General features: G+C 42.9%; 1 protein-coding gene and 1 long non-coding RNA gene across 3 annotated transcripts in view; both read left to right on the forward strand.

Annotated features, from left to right (window-relative positions):
• Positions 1 to 11,220, forward strand: part of LOC120846071 — a 32,753-nt gene extending 21,533 nt beyond the window's left edge. The window contains exon 2 of the long non-coding RNA XR_005716955.3: positions 10,788 to 11,220. This is a non-coding gene — a long non-coding RNA (uncharacterized LOC120846071). The remainder of the gene's footprint in view (positions 1 to 10,787) is intronic.
• The window catches only part of LOC115328786 (zinc finger protein OZF-like), a 46,429-nt gene that overhangs the window by 8,939 nt on the left and 23,523 nt on the right, over positions 1 to 13,967 (forward strand). Inside the window, exon 2 of one of the 2 annotated variants that reach the window (XM_040217705.3) lies at positions 1,557 to 5,217. The exons of the other annotated variant lie outside the window; for it this stretch is intronic. Coding sequence (XP_040073639.1) covers positions 1,557 to 2,992 — 1,436 coding nt within the window. The 3' untranslated portion in view covers positions 2,993 to 5,217. Of the gene's footprint in view, positions 1 to 1,556; positions 5,218 to 13,967 lie in introns of those variants that run through there. 2 annotated transcript variants of the gene reach the window in all.

The raw sequence follows: 13,967 nt of genomic DNA on the forward strand, positions 1-13,967 counted from the left end.
TCAGCTTCGGTTTCTTGAGTTTTTTTGTAGGCACAAAAATATGCATCACAAATGTCTGTAAAAAAATGGGCAGTGTGCTAGGTTCCCAAGAAGCCTAAAGACACCATTTAAGAAAATAAATAAAATCATGTTCATTGTTTCTTTAACAGGGCAGTGAAGTGTTCAAGCACCCACTATTAACATGTTCCAAACTTGGGAATACTGCAAATTATACACTGTGCTCAATTTGACTGAACAAGTCCCCATTTCTAGATCATTCCCGTTTTTAGGAAAAGTGATGAGCGCTCCCCCAGTATCTTATGGTAGTTGTTCAGTCACTTTTTCCTAGATAATTTCCACCAGCACTCTGTCTTTGTTGCATCTACCAGGGCCAGCAAAACTGGCCCCGGTACGTCTATCACCCCTTTGGGAAGGGCAGCACTAAACTCCTTACATGTTAGAATCACATGTTCAATTGTTTATCTCTGCTCTGCGCATAGTGTACATTTTATTCATATCTTCAAATTTAGCCCTGTATGTGTTTACTCTTAAGACTCCTGTCACTGCCTGAGCCAGCTAAGTGCTCCCTCTGGAATTATCGCCTTGCCAAAGTCTGCCCATGATTGCCGTACTGATTTTCCACCAAAACATGGCTGCCTGCCAATGTGCATAGACGAAAGAGGCCAGACAAGCTAGAAAGTGGCCACAGATGACAAACCTGAAGAACATCATAACATAAGGAACGGAAAGATTACACATTTTGCTGGAAAGTCCCAATAAATTGAGCCTATCTTCGGCGCCATGGTCATGCCTTTTGAAAGGAGCGAAACGAGCAGCCGAAAGTACCGGAACTCGGTGAAGTCTGTAACCCAAGGCCTTAACTAAGCTCTTTTTTCTTTATTTGTGGACCCCTTTGTGTCCGTAAAAATGAGACAAACTTGCCTGTATTTACCCAGTTTGTTCCCAGAACTGGCTGATTTTAGCCTGCGCTCTGGCTTTTAATATTCACGAGGCAGAGTTGTACAGAGGGGGATTGGTCCCCCAATAATTGTTTATATAGCGGGCATCCATATTAGCGGGACATGACTGCACCGCATGTTGTAATTCTTTTACTGATAACTTCATCGAAGGCTTTCCATCTGAACTGCCATAATCAGTCACTGCCAATTAGAAAACAACATATCTAACAATCTCCAGATATGGTTTTTGTTCTAGTTTCTGAATAATTATGTATCCAGCCTCCAAAAGTAGATCCAGATTCTAAATCCAAAGGTACTGGGTAAAAACATTTTCTTGTGAAAAAGAACAATTTTTAGAAAATAGAAAAACTTTCCAAAGTGAGAAGATATGTGAAGTGTAATTTATTAATAAAAATATCGGAATTTTTTAGGATTTCCATATTTCAATAAAAGAAACTTTTTTAATATTGCCAGTTGCATTTGAGTTTTTTTGTGAATCGAATTTCAAAGCGCAACACAATATTAAACTACAGCTGTGGCAAAACTTTTTTCCAAACTAATTGCCTATCTTTGTTTGGCTTTCCTCCTGTGTGAATACATATGGGTTTTTTTTTCTAGGTGATGGTGCCACATTGTTGGGCAAGACCAGCTGCCCACTGAAAGTCACCAAGGACATCTGGTTCAGATGCTGTTCCTGCACGTATGTCACCAGAGATCAGCATGGAATTGTGAGCCACCTGGCTGCCCATGGTGATGCGCAATCCAAGTGCCAGCATCCTCCCAAGTCTGGCTCTAAGGTCCAAGTGCTCAGCAACACTCAAAAGCACTACAGTGAAAAGCGATTTAAGTGCAAGCTTTGCCCCCAAGAGTTTGCCTATAATTCCATTCTGACCCGTCATAATCGAACACATACTGGTCAAAAGTCGTGTAAGTGCAAGCAGTATCCCAAAGCTTTTGCTCAAAAATCAAATCTGAGAAATCATAATCGAACACACACTGGTGAAATGCCTTTTAAGTGCAAGCACTGCCCCCAAGCTTTTGCTAACAATCCCCTTTTAACAAACCATAATCGAATACACTCTGCTAAAAAGCCATTTAAGTGCAAGGAGTGCCCCCGAGGCTTTGTTCGAAATTCTTATCTACGAAGCCAGAATAATTTGCACACTGAAGAAAAGCCATTTAAGTGCAAGCAGTGCCCCCAAGCCTTCGCTCAAAATTCCTATTTGAGAAAGCATAACCAAATGCACACTGGTGAAAAGCCATTTAAGTGCAAGCAGTGCCCCCAAGCCTTCGCTCGAAATTCCCATCTACAACGCCATAATCAAACACATACTGGTGAAAAGCCATTTAAGTGCAAGCAGTGCCCCCAAGCCTTTGCTCAAAATGATTATTTGAGAAAGCATATCCAAAGGCACACTGGTGAAAAGCCATTTAAGTGCAAGCAGTGCCCCCAAGCCTTTGCTCGAAATTCCACTCTACAAAGCCATAATCGAACACACACTGGTGAAAAGCCATATAAGTGCAAGCAGTGCCCCCAAGCCTTTGCTCAAAATGATTATTTGAGAAAGCATAACCAAAGGCACACTGGTGAAAAGCCATTTAAGTGCAAGCAGTGCCCCCAAGCCTTTGCTCGAAATTCCACTCTACAAAGCCATAATCGAACACACACTGGTGAAAAGCCATTTAAGTGCAAGGAGTGCCCCAAAGCCTTTGCTCACTATTCCACTCTACAAATCCATAATCGAACACACACTGGTGAAAAGCCATTTCAATGCAAGCTGTGCCCCCAAGCCTTTGCTCAAAGTTCCACTCTACGAAGCCATAATCGAATGCACACTGGTGAAAAGCCATTTCTGTGCAAGCAGTGCCCCCAAGCCTTTGCTCGAAATTCCCAGCTACAAAGCCATAATCGAGTGCACACTGGCGAAAAGCCATTTAAGTGCAAGGAGTGCCCCCGAGCCTTTGCTCGAAATTCCAGTCTACGAAGCCATAATCGATTGCACACTGGTGAAAGGCCATTTAAGTGCAAAGAGTGCCCACAAGCTTTTACTTGAAATTCCTATTTGAGAAGGCATAATCGAACTCGCACAGGTGAAAAGCCATATAAATGCAAGCAGTGCCCCCGAGCCTTTTCTCATAGTACCAGTCTTGCCTACCATTATCGAACACACAGTGTTTAAAAAGCATACAAGTGCAAACAATGCCCCAAAAGCTTTGCTCAGAATAGAAGTTTATCTGCCGGAACCAGATGGCACACGTGCGGAATGCCTTGCAGTTGGCCCACAAGTTGAGCCTCCCCATGTGTAATCATTTAACTCATCCAGAACTTGATGCCATTTCAGTCAAAGGGTAGAGATCCAAGAGGCATCATACTCTTCTTGAGGAGGAGGAGGAAAGAATAAAAAGAGGAGGAAGGAAGGAAGGATTAGGGAGAGAGAGGAGGAAGGAAGGAAGGATTAGGGAGAGAGAGGAGTGAGTGAGAAGCGAATTGGGAGAAAGCCCTCGAAAATTTGTTGAGAGTAGAAAAAGAGGGGGACTTGCGGTTGGGGAGTTCCCGCGGCAATTTGTTGTGGGAAAACAGACGAATTGGAATGCGATATCTTCGTTTCACGTGCTTAGGGCATTCTAGCAGATTTAGAAACTGTTTTTGGATGTTCGACCAAACTCTGGTCGCTTATTGTTACAGATAATGGGGTTAATATTTTTAATACCCTCGACTCAGCGCACCGTGGCAGTTTGTGTGCGGAATAGGAGCAGCCCTTTTTAAATAAGTTTGGGAAACAATTTTACCCAGAGTTCACCCAATCCCGAAAAAAATATAAAATTCACGTTAAATAAAATAACAAAACAACCCAAATTCAAAATGCTAACAACGCAGCTATACGAAATCAAATCCATTAACCTAGTACATTCTTGAAAATCTGAGCAATAGCCCCAATGTAAAGAGTGCATGCTTATTGCTCCTGTGCTCCTAAGAGTAAGAATAAGTTCTGAGTTCAACCAATTTACAACTCAATACAAAATCTTTTTCTTAGTTTAATCTTGAATCGCACCCCCGAGTGCTCTAAGGCATCGGGTGGTGCTTAGCAACGATATCGAGGACTCGAAGGAAAGCATCATTGCAGCAGATGGGCCATCCATCGACATCCACCTCAGCCAGTTAAGGTGTGTCTGCAGCATTGCAGCAGTCCTTATTTTGCCAGCTGGCATCCTCTCATTCCTCCCGCTGCAGCCCCTCGCCTTTGGGAGCAGGTAGAGCTAGTCGAGCGTATTAAAAATATTAACCCCATTAATTAACTGTAACAGTAAGCAACCAGCGTTCAGCCGAACATCCGGAAGCAGAGTTTCTAAATCTACTAGAACGCCACAACAAAGGTCAAGGAGGTCCCCCACCACAAATCGCCGGGGGGACCTCCTTGACCGCAAGTCCCTCTTTTTTGTTTCGCAACAAATTTCAGGGGCCTTCTCCCAATTCCCTCCCATACCCTCCTATTTCGCTTTCTTTCTAATCCTCCTCTCCTTCCTTCCCTCTTTCCTCATTCTCCTCTCCCTCCTTTTTTCTTCCTCCTGGAGCGGAGTATGACGCCTCTTGGATCTGTGCCGAATCAAAGTGTGCATATAACCGAGTGCAGCATAGGTTCCAAAGGCTTTGCTCGGATTAATATTTACTTAAGTGCCACGCTGAAGCCTTTATGCGCAATAAGCCTGACGAATTCCAGCAGTGTCCGAAGTCATTGTTTTGACGGTCTTGCCTGATCGGGGACATGCTAGCACACGAGGTTAACAAACCCTAAGGGCATTTGCGTAATGCCTGAACCAAGTGCCGTAGACAGAACGCAAGTGTGTGAATGGGCCCTAAGAGCGAACGCTACCCAAAAGGGTCAACTTTTGAACCTTTGGCTTAGTATGAATAAAAATTATAGTATATGCTGGTAGTGGCGAGACAAAATGCACCGCAAAGTTTCATCTGTGTACATGAAATGTGAAAGAAATTATTGTTGTTTTTATTAGAAACACACTGACATAGTTTAGGAAAACTATCGTTAGGAAACTAATGTAACACCTGACATTTTCCTTCACTAGATACACAGCAGAATGCCCGGAAAGTGCAACTGTGGGAACAAAATTTCCAAAAAGTAATTTATTTAGTAGTAGTAAACATATTAATTTACAGAATGATCATGTGGTATTTCGCTTAAAGAGACAATGAAGACGATTTTATTTTTTTTTTTTTAAACGGTGTTTTAATGCTTCTTGGGAGCATAGCATGCCGCCCAATTTTTTTGTAGACATTTATGACGCATATTTCTATGGCTACGAAAGAAGTAAAGAAACCGAAACTGAACCATCTCCAGTCTCGTTTCTGGGCCTCCAAAAACGGAGGTGACGTAGGGAGTGACGTCAAGTGTGAATAGTCGGTATCGGTAGTATTTAGGAGATCGAAACTCTGGTTACCGCGGTGGGTTATAGCAGCGCGGTGGCGCAGTTGTTGCGCCGACTCTGTCAACATGAACGAATGCCGCTCTCGCGAGCGAGTTCGAGCTTTCGTTCAGTGACCGAACACCAACGGAACGGGGGTACGTGTGTGGCGGCCTCTGTCATCACCCGACGGAGACCGCCCAGCCGGCAACGAGCGGCTCGCATGGCGAAGGACGGACAAGGGGGAGATGCCGAAGGGAAAGCGGCAGCGATCCCGCGGTTCCGGGATCCGGTTCCTCCGCGGACTTCCTCTTTTTGTCGTCCAAGAATACGAACAGCAACCCACACATGAAAACTAGCGTCGCCTGAACCAATACTGGTCTTCAGTCGACCGTTAGAACAGCCATCTACAGCTACCATTTAGTAAAATCTTTCGAGTACCGTGTTCTTTTTTAATTTTATTTTGTTGGCCCATAGTTGCTCGTTGCCGGTTTCGCGTCCAGCGTAGCAAAGAGAAAAACAATGATGCTTCTTTATTTACGGTTTAGTAATCATTTCCGATCCGATTTATACTTTTGATGGTTATTCAAGCGGAAATTAGAACAGTATTTCTAAAAATCGCGAACCAAAACGTGACCGAGGGCACGTCTCGTTTTGACCAATCGCTGACTCGTCTCTTGTGACGTCGCGCTCCTTGGCCCCGCATCAGTCACGTGAGCTCCGCTTCTCCTGGCTTCTCCCGCAACTCTTGGGGCGTCGTCCCAGTCGATCCCGGTACGATTATTACCGCGACTGTTTAATTGATTTGCGCGGCACACAAGCGCCGGTTTCGGCTGAAATTTGGGCAACGTGGCCTGAGACGTGCCTGGAACCCAGTTCAATCGCCAAAAAGATCTCCGAAATTGCCTTCATTGTCCCTTTAAGCATCGATTTTCCACGTGCCAGTGGTAGTTCGGGAACCTGGCCGCCAGACCTTAAAATCTGCCTGAATGACGATGCGGGTGAGAGATGATGAGGTGTTCAAGGTGAGGAGGCAGATAGTCAAGTAGGGACTTCAGGATTTGAGTCCTCCTTTCAGAGACCCCAGTTGCGTCTGTCCACTGTCCCATATTCATGGGTCTTTCGTCGAGCGGAAGGCCACCCAAGACATCCTAGTGTTGCCCGGCAAGAGCCGAGCATTCCCATAGTATGATATGATTGAGTTGGGGGATAGAGTTGGAATCCTTACATCGTTCACAGCTAGGGTCAGGGGGGACGGCATAAGGTTCTATTCTTCTAAGAGTACTAAGTTCAATGCGATATATAGTCCTAGGAGTCATTGCACTAGCAGTACGAATACGGTGAAGTAGCACCATGTCTTTTCTGCGGAGCACTTTTTCTGTAATAGGGCCGTAGGTAGGAGTCCACAGCTCCTTGAGTTCTTTTTGCCGCTTGTTTCGTTTATGGCGAAGCCATTCTCTAGGGTCGTACTCTTCGGAGGATCGGTCGGATGGTCTAGTAGCATGCTGGGAGGATTGCGCGGATGCGGACGGGCTCGATGAAATTCTTCTCATCTCGCATCCAGCTGTCTCGTGTGCAGCTTCATTTCCAGGGTTCCCGCTGTGAGCAGGGACCCATCGGATGTCGAACTGAATGTTGCTTTCTTTCGTTAACCTGTTGGCTGTTTGGTAGATCTTGTCTATCGTGGGGCTGCAGGTGGAGCGATGTCTTTGGATTTCTCTGATGGCTGATTGAGAGTCTGTGTAGAGGATGAGTCGTTTGTCGCTGACGTTCATCGCCTAAGGGCTGTGCAGCCCAAGGGGAATGGCGTGGAGTTCAGCTTTCTTAGTAGAGCCCCCGACCTTCTTGCCGGGCTGGGCATGACCAAGTTGGCCTGCGGTGCCCTTTGAGAGCAGTGGTATATTGACGTGGCCCCCACCCAAGTACCAGTAGGGGGGTTGGTAGATCCGTCGGTATACACCACTATGTTGTTTTCGCCTTTCAGAAGCTCTTGTATTTCCTGCCGATGTTGCTTGCCTTGCTGCTTTTTTGTTTCTTTGTCCCTTTTTGTATTCATATTTTGTGGGAAAGGTTTGGTGCCGGGTGTGAGACTGATGAGTTTCCAGGGAGGCCTTGGCTCCGGAATGGGATTCACAAATTGGATCGGGACATCCAAGTATGTCGCAATGGCTCGCTCTTCTTTGGTATGCTGGAGTCGTGGAAGATGGGCTTCCTTTTGTTGTTGTAGGAGAACTTTGAATTCAGGGAGGTAGATGCAGTTGTGCAGCAGTGTGCTGAGGTAGTCCAAGGATTGCCCTCCTAGCATCATTCCACAGACTCTGTAGTTTTAAGTGGTGCACTTTGGTGAGCGGGAAGAAGTATGTCGCGTATGTTACGTTAGATACCAAGACTGTAGTGACAATATTCTTGGCCACCCTTTTTCCGGCACCACCTAGCCTGTGCGAGATCCTTCATAGAAACTTTAGTCCTTGTACGCAAGTACGTAAGCATAAAAAATTATTTTATGCTTACGTCGCGCTTAAACATTAAATATATCTTTTGCCTCTTACGTCGTCGACAAAATCTTAACATTTTTTTATAAAAGGCATTCATAAGGTAAAAAAAGAACAATCCCACAGTTGCAGTGCCCACTAAATTCCAGTTATGAAAAACGAGTAAGCCTTTCCTTTTGTCTAATTACCTAACGATAGTTTTCCTAATGTGAAATATATGCCAAAAAATGGAACGAAGAAAAACGGGCTCAATGTGCCCAAATCTCTACCTTTTCTTTAGTAACTATGCAGTGCAAACAAATAAAACAATCTGGAATACTCTCTAGGTGTTGGTGGATGTAAGCATGGCATTTCTCAAAATCTACATTTTTCCAGAAATTTGTTTTTTCTGGTATGTGTCCCCGATTAAGTAATGTGAGTTAACTTTTTGGAACATTTTTATTTTTTTGTCCTGTACCGTTCTAAGACCTCACTCTAGCAGTTTGCTCAGTGGGGTACTTATCGCTGAGTATGTGTGTGTTCACCACAACACTTCCTTCTACCGGTTCGGACATCGCTATTTGAATATTTCTCGCACAGCCCAGCAGGTTTTGCTATAAATTGGCACTGTACCCATATTGAATGCTGTGTAATGTCCCTTTGGGACTGCATTGATGAAAAGTGTGGAAAATGTGAAACGTACTAGAATGCTTATACTCTGTTTTCACCTTCCTTCTTTGTACTGGTATCTTCGCAATCATGTATTTATAGACCTTTTCACCCTCCGCCGCATGGGCGCTGCCATCTTGGAATCACGTGATGCGGCCGCCATTAGGTTGCTTCAACTTGTTGCTCCGCTCTCCCGTTTGCGCCTTGGCGGATGCGCTGAATTCGTGTTTTTCGTCGCGTTTCACCGCGTCTCTAGCCTTACTCCATAAAGTGTCGTCAGATACTTATATACCTACAATGCAATTCCATTACATCATTATGCGCGCATCTTCTGTAGTTGATTTTGTAACACGTTTTGAATATTTTTTTTACCGTCGGCGGTGCGGGATACGTGTGAAAAGGCTTTATAGGAACAGGAATCAGCGTTAGCACTTGCGCACATTGACGACCTATATGACTTGGAGAGAGCCTCGAGGGTTCAAATACCAATAACTTACGAGAACTGAGGTTTGGTTACTAATAAGGGTGGAACATTTGCAATAGGAAGCCCAATGTTATTATATATATGAGTTCGCATTGGTGACAAGGAAGGAAACAAAAACACTCAGCGTAATTAGCCACGTGTTTTTCCCGAAAGCATGGTGTTTTGTAGTTACAACAAATCGAAAACAGTTTCTTTTGATTACACTAGAGAACTTGTGGACAAGACGCGGGAACAAACGTTTAGTTTGAATTATTTTTTATGCTAGAAATAACGGTACCTTAACATTAGGCAAGTTGTTTGCTCGCAATATCACCACCTATATCTGTTTTACGTTCTTAATCGCGTGTGCGATATAAGCATTCGCTTTATCGGTTTGTTTATGAATTCCACGGAATTGTATATCGTGCTTGGTCCCATGTTCATAGTCTTTAAATTGCTTAAGTCATTCTGTTTAATATAACCATGCAGATTCAATTAATTTATTTCAACACAAATATTTGGACTCCCCGCGCAAGAAACTTTCACAGACAGCTTGATAGTGCCTATGATTCACAAAATGCGAAACCGAAAAAAAACCTTCAGCATGAAAATCACCCGAGTGCAGCCGGTTGTCGACGGCGAATAGGGAGTTACTTTCATTAGCTGGCGACGTCAAAATGCACAAAGCGCATCGTATCAAATCAGTGAACAGCTTTCTACATAGGTCGATTGCGTGGCGCCTGGCGTTCGACTTCAGCCAAAATTATCGGAGATCTTTTCTTTTTCGCTCTTCAATTTCATTCGGCAAATTTTACGGAAGATGAATATTAGACTTGAATCGAAGTCTGGCATTCACTTATCTCACCATTCTCATACCTTGAGAACGTCGTAAGCAAATGTCCATATAACAAAAAGTTTATTTCATAAGGCCAATATTTTGAAATGCTGGTAATGAGTACTTTAGATAAAGAAATTTTCTACTCAGCCAGGCTGGTCTATCAAAATATTTCTCGAGCGCTTAATTTCTTTAAATAAAACCGGTCGAGACAATATCACTTCTTTATATTATCTACGTGATTATATGAAACTTTTCTAGTCATTATAAAAGACGTTTCCAGTCTCGCAGTTAGAAAAGGTTGGTGTACGGAAACCAAATATCGAACAGTAAACTTGTCAGTTCATCTGTTCTTGGTGATTCAGCAGATTGTTAATAATGTTGTCGACCTTCTCTTTCACTAAGCACTCATGCAATATAGTCTGTTGGAATATAAGGTTAGCAGCAGCAGCTCTGACTTGAGCGCGAGCTATCTACCTTCCGTACCGCTCGGTGCACGCACAGCCAAAGCACGGCGGCAAGCAAACGAGCGCACGCTGCAGGCGGAGCTTGTCCTGCTCTTTATTTTTTTTCTTCTGCAACTTAGTGTCCGCGGGTACGACCGTGGACAATGGTACTCCTCCCTGTGCATCAGCGCAGTTGTTTCACCGCCGAACCTGGTTGAAATTAACGATGGACGGAATCAGACGCAAATAGTGTTCGTAAAAAAAGATCGCAATTTAGGCTCGAAACCATTTTGAGGTTTGCCAAGTGGCTCAATACTACTGTTTCATTCGCTGTGTGCTACAAGAAAGAAATTTATATCGCAAAATAATCGAAAGTGGCATGAAACAGCATTACAATGGCGTGCACGTTGAAAGCGAAACCGCCAAAATTGAAGCAACCTAATGGTGGCGAGTGCACCAGCGCCCTCTACCCGCCGGTCAGGCAACTACTGAAATGAAAAGGTCTATACGACACGTGCTTTGAGATGTCACTTTATGTTGTTTTAGGTGTTTTCTTGCTCCGTGTGCATGTTCCTGGCAGTTGTTTCTTTGTTGCCTGGCTGTCTGCATCGGAATTGGGTGTCCTTGTATGCTGGAAAATTCTTTTTGCTTGTTTTTGTGTAAAACAGGTTAGTATTTTGTTTCTCTGCTTCACTGATGGCTAATATTCTTATATTTTTTATTAGAATGAGGAGGATTGGTGAACCCAAGACTCTATGAATACTAACTCAGCCATGAATTTGCTTTGGTTACAGGGTCCTTTGAATTGTTGCTTAAGGTGCATTTATTTTTGTATTGTGTAACTAATTTCAAAGCCTATCTTTATTGTAATAATTTTTCTTTTTACTTTTATGTCGTTTGGCTTGAACAAAATCTGCGGATGATAAATATGTATTCAGACTTGCTTCTCCGTCTCTCAGAAATAAAGGTCTGCAGTCAAGTTTCTGCAGTGTTATTATCTTTTTTGTCTGCCATTGAATACCTTAGCTGAAGCAAATGTGCCACAGGCAGAGCAGCTCTTTAGAAAGTTCCCACTTTGCCATCATGCTTGATGCTGGGATCTCGCTGTAGCAGTTAAGACACAAACCCGCCTTAGTCTCCCCCCCCCCCCCCCCCACACACACACATATATATATATATATAGATATGGGTGGTTTCATCTCAAATCATGCAAGAAAAAATGTTGGGTCTTCAAAAAATTCTGGAAAAAATATATGTTGTGGGCTAATTCTTCATTAGAACGAAATGGGAAGCGGTTTTGAAGAAAAAAATTTTTTTCTCGAGTTATTATACTTCATTTGGCCGAAAGCGGATTCTGAGATTTTGCCGATTGTCAGAGGTCGCATGTTTGAGATTCTCTCTACGCTCATATATGCGCCGCACAGTTATGAAACCTTTTTTACTTGTTTTATACTTTGGGTACAATTTTTTAATTACAACTGAAAAAAAATATTTTTAATATTTCGTAAAATAAAAATGGTCAAACCTAGTCCCTTTGACAAATATTTGCCGAACTTGAGTGATTATAACTTTCGTTTTGTTCAACGTTTTGGCATAAGCAGCACATCAAACAAAAGCTTAAGATATTACCTATTTTGGAAAAATATAATCGGTATTGTCAATCAGGTGTAATACAGTGAAACAAACCTCTGAAGAAAAGAGGAATCGCTAAAAGTACAATATTCAAAGACAATTTTCTCAAAAAACCCATCTTTAATTTTTTTTTCATTTTTTGTACGAAAACCTCTTAACATAGTCTTGAAACGTTGATAAAAGTTAGAGTGGGTATTTTGTTTTTTGATGTAACGCCAAGCGTTTAAAAACATGATATTATAGGGCTTGCTATGCAATGACAATCTCGATCGTTACCGATTGTTTTGCGTGGTTATCTACTATTTGTTGAGATCTGACTTATTGTATTTGTTGACTGAAATTTCGCATATATTTAAGCAGAATTGATACATGAAAGGTACGTTTAATAAAGGATATGAACATTTATTCTCAAAATTCAACATTAAATACTTAAAACAATGTGAAACGCAATTTCTTAGCAAAACATATTTCTGAAACTTGCCACAGCTGCATTCACAATTATATAGGTACAATATTTACAAGGTTTTGTAAAGACTGCTAGCATGACAAACAAAAAAAAATCCTGTCGAACCACTGACAGGTCGATCACGTCGATCTACAGAACGAGGAGAAGTAAAAGTTAACTAACATGGCCGCTTCTCCCCACGCGCTAAGGCGATTGACAATCGACAAGCTTTTTTTTTTCTAATCTTAATATTTTTTTTTTAAATAAGAACTTGTGCAGGTGAGATGAAAGTAGGGACACTAACACGAACAATACAAAACCTTAAAAACGTTCATTGGGATCAGTCTGGTAACTTGGCTAACACTTCACTTTCACGGTTTTGCGTATTTTTCCATCGCCAAGTTAACAGACCCGTCTTCGTTCTGGACCTTGACCCACAGATGGCGTGTTTGAATGCCTTTCACGGGGCTTACGGCGTTCCAGTCTTTTTTTTTTAAGTTACGGTAGTCTTTCAGGCAAGTTGCATCACATTTTAGAAGGACGATTCCAGGTACTTTCGCGGCAACCACCCGAAAAAAGTCCTCCGCACATCCGATTGTTTCCAGTTCCGATGATCTGAGGTTGTGTAGGCACGCCTGGTGTTTGAGCACTGCACCCACGCCATCACATGCACTTTTGCCATGTCCTGTAGCGGAAAAAATCCACTTGGTCACTTCATTTCTTTTCGCCATCTCGTGCAGCTGGAACCTATTCTTAAAATGGCTTGCTGCTCCGTCGGATACGTAGATTAGTTCTAGAAACACGGGAATATTTTCTTCAAGCCACTCTTCAATTGCACTCAGGGCGAACAATGCGTGTGCTGTATCATGAACGATGTCGTCACTGATGACTCCAAAGCTGTAAGTCTTCTGCTGTGTTGTGGCAACGCAGGTGAAAATAGAAACCATTTGATTTTTCCAATGAAAACCTTGTACGGCTCGAGGAAGAACAACACTCCAGTTTTCTGCGAAATCAAAATGCAACACGGCAGTTCGCGGCTTGATTTGACTTTTTTCGACGCATATCGCAAGTCTCTGGGCTTGTCGGATGATCCAGTGGGGAATCTACTTCGTTGCCCATTTTCTTATTTCGTTAAGAAACGCGTTACCATCCAAATGTTTCTTAATCAATTCACCGGATTCCCATATTGCCAGCTCCACTTCGTCTTCTTCATTGATTGATAACGATTCTAGAGTTAAACCATTTTTTTTCGGACACGATTTACAGTTTAACAGAAGACACTCCTCCGATGGGTTTTCGCACAGGCAAAGTTTCTTGACGTGTTCTAGACTCAAATCTTTTCCGCCTGCGTTTGATAATGCCGCCAAACAAAGGGCGAAGTTCGCACAATAAATGCAAACGCACTCTTCGTGCACGGGACGTTTCATGACCCATTTTGGTCGCAGGGCGTAAAACTTTGTCAAGCCAAGCTTAATTTCTGGATGAGATGTCTTCATTTTTTTGTACATCTCACGGACAGACATTGTTAAAAAACGTTTTGCAACGAGGGTTTTTTGTCCGTCCGAGTACAGCGTCACAACATCTTTTGCATTGGGGCTTGCCCTTGTACAGTCTTTGTCATCGGACGTATAGTAGCTCAGTGCGAGGGC

Source organism: Ixodes scapularis, unplaced genomic scaffold (assembly GCF_016920785.2).
Source record: "Ixodes scapularis isolate PalLabHiFi unplaced genomic scaffold, ASM1692078v2 PGA_scaffold6__148_contigs__length_123643588, whole genome shotgun sequence".
Classification (NCBI taxonomy): Eukaryota; Metazoa; Arthropoda; class Arachnida; order Ixodida; family Ixodidae; genus Ixodes; species Ixodes scapularis.